Genomic DNA, 6000 nt, shown 5'->3' with positions numbered 1-6000 from the left:
CTTGCTCATAATTAGGTAAATTTAACTTAAATTTAAGTAAATTGAACTCAAGGTTGAGATTATTTTTGCCGTAGTTAAATGGAAACTACCTTCAACACGGTTTACCTAATTTTACCTTCCTGCACGATACCACGAGATTGAGTGAAAAGTACTCAATTTTTGGGAGTTTTTCGGTGGCGTGTACAATACAAATAAATCTGTTTAACTGGCAGCTCGGCTATCGAAAGTCATCTAATTTTCAACTGTCAAAAACGCCGACAACGGTTGTTCGCAAACCGAACCGAGCCGACATCAAAACAAAAAAAAATCGCACTTTCTGGCCGTTTAGAGGATATTTTGTAAGTTTTTTACTCGCTCTGAACCCTAGAACGACCAAAAATCGCGCAGAAACTCGTATCCGGTAAAGTGTGTAGTGCGTGTACAGTGCGAACATAAAGGTAATGCCCAAACCGCGCGGGTCGTACGAAAGTGAATTCGAAATGCGTACCGACACAGCAGTTGCCGGAAATCGTAACAACACCGGCGGAGGTTCGGTTACTACGGAACATGCAACCGATCCAGCCAGTTTGGTGGACGTTGATACCTACCGGCGGATTATGAAAAGCTTCATGGATATGGTGAAAAACCGGGTTCAATTTGTTTGTTTTCGTTTCGAACTGATTGTTGAAATTTTCTTACAGAGACGGTACCAAACAGCACTGTTTTGGGCGGAAAAAGTAACCGTTCTCAGCAACAATGAACCGAAGGACGTATACTGGCAGGCCCAGTGCATGTTTCTGCTGCGGGAATATCATCGAGCGGCGTACGTTATTCGAAGCCGCGGGTTGGACAAACAGAATCTGCTTTGTCACTATTTGGCGGCAGAATGTCTAGCCGAGGCAAAGGAGTACCAGGAAGCACTAGACGTTTTGAATTCGGTGGACTGTGAGGTACTTGCGAATAGTATCGCTAATGTGAGCCAAAGAGATGATTCAAGCACACGGGACAGTTTGGTGTTTGAGGAACCGAACAAAAGCGATTTACTCGGATCGATTTATTTCCTGAAAGGAAAGATTCTGGAAGCGATGGATAATCGTGTGTTGGCTATGGATTGTTACGTTCAAGCGCTGCACAAATCGGTGTACTGCGCGGAAGCGTTAGATGCATTGATTCAGCACGAGATGCTGATGGCCTGGGAGGAAAAGGAACTCATGCAACATATTCCGCTGGAACAGCAGTGCTCGGAAGCGGAGAGCAAGATTTTGAAGCGGTTGTATGAAAGTAAGCTGAAAAAGTATTACGAATCGATTGCTCCGCAAACCAACCTCGAGCAGACCCCTGTTGGAACGATGAGTACGAATTTACTGCACGAGCTGACGGAAAAAATGAAAAACAGCAAGAACATCGAAAGCAACAAGTCCGCAGCAACGGCATCCGCTTTACCCAAGTGCTTCACAACGCCCGTTCCGAATAAAATCATGTCTCCGGCTAACAAAATTCTGGACGAGTTGAAGAATTCACCATCCTATCTGATACAGTCGTCTCTGTCGAAGGCATCATCCGTTGTTGGTTCCGGTGGAGCTGGTGGCGGTAATGCCAATTCCAAACCCGCAGATACTCCGTATCGAATAAATCGACCGGTCAGTATGCAGAGCCCCTCGGCAATCAACGTCCAGAGTTGTTTCGATCGATTGGAGAGCTGTGTGGATTTGGTCGTGTCTAAGGCGGAGAAGTTTTTCTACAACTGCGACTACAAAAAGTGTATCAAGGTCATCGATGAGTAAGTAAGATTTGATTTTATTTTGATTGTTAAAAGCTTGGTTATAGCTCACGAATCAGAATCCGTGTTTCCTCCAGGCAGATATCCCCCATGTAGAAATGGCCTTCGTAAGGATGAAGCGGGTGATCGCAAAGAGAGGGAATGTTGCTTTGCTTTGTGTTTGCTCTGAAATCAGAAAAAATGTAGGTTGACTTGCGGGCAGCAAAATTAGTTACCGATACTTACGGTGGATCTTTACAATCGCGAAACCACCAACCGCTACGCAGCTGATCGGCACATTCCTTTCCCGTCCCGTCATTGTCCCTATCCGAGGTGGAAAACTTTGCTCCCCGACTGTACTCCATAGTTTGCCCGGCACTTCCGTACGCATAGCTACCCAAATCTAGACGATAGTCTTCGTCCTCTCCTGCGACCGTGACCCACGCGTACCGTGCACCCTCTAGCTTTCCGTTTCTCCGCTTCATAACCACCAGCAGCTCGTGTCGTTCCCGCTTCAACAATTGATGAATCTTTTCCAATCCTAACCAGAACTCTCCACTTGGATCACCAAATCCGTCTCGATAATCCGACCAGCTGCGGTCAAAGCTCAATCGACCGTTTTCCTGTCGGTTTTGAATTGCGATCCACCCGTGGCTACCGATGAAACTTTCCTGATCGCAGTAAACCGGATAGGGATATGGAACCGACGAATCCGAGACAGGTTGCATCAGATATACGCCGCTTGCATCTGGGGGCGCCCTTTTGCAGGACGTGATTAGAGAGACGTGCGAAGCGGTGTTCATCAATGGCGCTCGGATGGTTCCCTTCGACGGGATCATATAGTTTTGCCTGGAGGGAGTATCGGTGGCGTTTAGAAACTTTGTTGAATATTTGAAACATAGCACCTACCAATTTTCCAATGAGTTACATGTTTTGTTCAGATTAGCTATCAGATCGGTTAGGTACTTGATGGCGTGGGTGTTTCCTGTTATCTGTAAACGAGAGGAGGAATTTTATTGAAGCGGCTCAGGATGCGCGACTGTCAGCCCTAAGATATCTCCGAGATCATCGTAAACGCAGCGGAACAATACATGCCCCATCAAGTACCGACGGAGTGTTTCACGCATCCTTAAAAAAAACCGCTTGACCATCCACTCCGGGATGAGAGAATTTTAGGAAACTCCGGAATGCAACTAGGAAAACTACAAGCAATCAAAGAAATCAGCTGGACCAACTTCGTTGATCGTATCCACCCGGACTTCCCAATCACTGACCTGTGGAGAAGCGTCAACGATCTCAGCGCAAACGTAGGCAAAACGGGTACTCATTTGTAGTCAACGACACCACTATTGCGCTCCCGGGCAAATTACAGATAGGATAGGCTCTCCACCAACGACGCCCACCCAGCCGAACTTCCTGGACAACCGACGATTTCAAACCTGCACGGGTGACACACTTTCAGACAAATTCCGGGAACTTAATAGGGTGCCCCAAGCCTCCGTACTGGTAGTTACACTGTAAGGATGAATTAACTATTCTCCGCACTGCCCAAAAGGTATCTTCGTATTTGTCTAGCCGGACATCATCTGGATAGCCTTGGGTAAAACGATCACCCGCGCAAGGATCTCTACGAACCGCCGTCATCGCCGCCGTCAAATGCGCCATCACGCACTGATGGAGCTCTTTCCACCCTGCAAATACCCTATCAATCAGACTTAACGACATCGTAGTCCCGTTCCGGAAGGATCCGGAGGTACTTTGAATAACTCTCGACCTTAAACCTACCTTCGTACTACCCTTCCGGTGGCTCAAAAAGGACTGAAAACAAAAAGCAGCTAGTTCGCTCCAACTGCTGTCGCCACTCCAAAAACAACCTGGAACCTTATTCGACAGCCGAATCGAAGTTTAGAAATGGCCGAATCGAAGAGAAGAAATGGTCTCAAAAACCCATAGACACCAGAACACGGTTTTTAAATGAGATCTTCCGGACCATGGTGATGGTGTTTTTATGGGTTGAACCTGTACAAACACTATTAATACACCATGCAATGGAGGTGAATTTGGACCATGAGCATGGGGGCATTATGGACTTTTCGTTTGCTAGGGTTGGCATGACCCCGGTCCCATTATTGACGACAGCCTAGCCCGAAAGGTCAAAGTCGGCAACTACCCGAGTAGCATCCTCGCGACATACCACCAACTAGTTCATCGTAAATACGCAAAGCACAACTTTTCACGAACGGCTCCAAAGTAGAGGACGATGTGGGAGCAGGGATAATTGGATTAGAGAGCATCCTCCTCTTCCTCGGGCTTCTCGGCAGAGGTAGCGATCCTAGTCATAGTTATAATCAGAAAATTCACCGACCCACCAATGCACAGTGGTCCGAATTCACAATTTAGGAAGACAAAAATGTTTGTGGCTAAACCTTATGTTTTAGAGCTATGATGTCTTCAGGACAAATAATCAGTATTGATTAGGCCATCTCCAGATGTAGATGGTATTAGGGTGGCTCTTATTGTTAGGGTGCTTCAAAAACTATTTTCTGATTGTGATGAGATAGAATATTGCAGTCTTCAGCAACATTGTAGGGGAACTTACACCAAGCAACTTTGCCGAAGACGTTATAGTTGTATCTCCAAAGGTTTTTATTTTATAGCTATTTTAATTGAGCAACTTAGGGTGTTCCTAACAAAAACAGTTTTTTTGCTCTAACTTTTTTATTTTTTATTTTTCATATGTGGTGTCTTCAGACAACTTGTAAAGCTTATCGAGACAAATTTTTTCATAATAGAAGAATTCAGATATTACTTTCAGAACCGAAGTTATGAGTAATATTGAATAAATAATAGGTCCTTTTAAAATATTTATATCTAAAATTGGGGCAAACAAAAATAATTTCTTCTTCTTGCATTTCAAAGAGCATACTTTCAGGCAAGTTCAGAAAAAAAAATTGCGAAGGTGATATTTCGGAAAAAAATTTAAATGGAGTTTGAAAATTGTGATTTTACTACCGAAAATTCCTCATGTAGAGTCAAAATTTGTCGAATGGGCCACCCAAATTGTCACATTTTCGATGGAAGATCCAATTTTTTGGTAGCATGTGGCATTGCAAAACCAAATCAAGATGGGCACCTAAAAAAAATTGTTTTTACCATAATGTCATAGGTTAACAGACATAACACTTTGAGGAAATTCGTTAAAAAAATATCGATTCGCGAATTTTACTAGAACACTAGCTCCACCTTTTATACGCGGTCCCAACCATTAATTTACAAAAGGGTTATCCCTCAGGCTCAGGCGCAATTTTCCAGTAGTGGTCTATCTCCCGTATACTTGCGCATATCGTCGCTGTTGTCCTATCTTATGACAAGAGCCATTTAGCACATTTCGAGAAAAATGATTTTTAATGTTTGAGATTGAATATATTGAAACTTATAAATGGTAAAAACAATTCAAAGAAGACAATTGATGCATCTATCTACTCTGCATTAACATCTCAAATATTACGAAGACCGGTTGACTATGTTGTTTTTACTATAAATGTACATAAAAGTCGCACTCACACGTGTCATAGGTGTGTATTGATGACAAAATTTGTATGGCGTGTCATAATCGTGCATGGAAAATTTTCCATAGAAATAAATCATTAATTTATTAACTTTTATTCATATCTTTGACTATATTTGGTCTATAAACAATCGATGAGGTACATTTTGAAGGAAATGGGCCAGGGAATCTAGAATAAATACTCATTTTTAGTTACAGTGCTACATTTTCGGTTTAAAACTTCAACTGCATTTTTCTCAGAAATTGTGTATTTTTGTTTTAAAAATGATTATGCCATTGTGTTTCTCAGATAGTTTTACACATAAAAATATCTTATGCATCAAAATAACTAGAGCCAATGCACAGAAACAGTCATTTGAAGCAAAAATTTAAAAATTTCTTAGCACGTTTCTCACTATATCTCAGTAACCAAGCAGAATGTTAACATTCTGAAAACGCGATTTTGTAGAGATTTTTTAGACAAGTTATATGGCATATCTAACTAAGTTTACCCCAAAATGGCGTTTGTTATAAGATAGCACAACATCGACGATATATAAGTGGTGCCATAATCTCAAATGCGACCACAGTCCCAACTAAAAATGACCGTTTTTTTTTTTTTTTTTTTTTTTTTTTTAATTGCCCACCACACTCCCCCACACCAAAGAACTCATACAAGAGCCCCCTGGTAGTGGACGCAACTTGTCTCAGCCCA

At 42.6% G+C, this 6000-nt stretch overlaps 2 protein-coding genes across 2 annotated transcripts in view; one reads left to right on the top strand and one right to left on the bottom strand.

Moving 5' to 3' along the window:
- The first annotated feature begins 264 nt into the window (after positions 1–264).
- The window catches only part of LOC131695501 (cell division cycle protein 16 homolog), a 35411-nt gene continuing 29675 nt past the window's right edge, over positions 265–6000 (top strand). The window contains exons 1-2 of the mRNA XM_058984043.1: positions 265–617; positions 681–1759. Of these exons, the coding sequence (XP_058840026.1) occupies positions 441–617; positions 681–1759 (1256 nt within the window). The 5' untranslated portion in view covers positions 265–440. The remainder of the gene's footprint in view (positions 618–680; positions 1760–6000) is intronic.
- LOC131695504 (myogenic-determination protein-like) overlaps positions 2523–6000 on the bottom strand; it is a 98964-nt gene continuing 95486 nt past the window's right edge. The window contains exons 5-6 of the mRNA XM_058984047.1: positions 2648–2730; positions 2523–2587 (exon numbers count right to left, since the gene is read on the bottom strand). Of these exons, the coding sequence (XP_058840030.1) occupies positions 2681–2730 (50 nt within the window). The 3' untranslated portion in view covers positions 2523–2587; positions 2648–2680. The remainder of the gene's footprint in view (positions 2588–2647; positions 2731–6000) is intronic.

The sequence above is a fragment of the Topomyia yanbarensis genome, unplaced genomic scaffold (assembly GCF_030247195.1).
Source record: "Topomyia yanbarensis strain Yona2022 unplaced genomic scaffold, ASM3024719v1 HiC_scaffold_4, whole genome shotgun sequence".
In the NCBI taxonomy this organism is placed as follows: Eukaryota; Metazoa; Arthropoda; class Insecta; order Diptera; family Culicidae; genus Topomyia; species Topomyia yanbarensis.
Note: the sequence above shows the minus strand (reverse complement) of the source record. Positions and strands in the feature narration are given on the sequence as shown.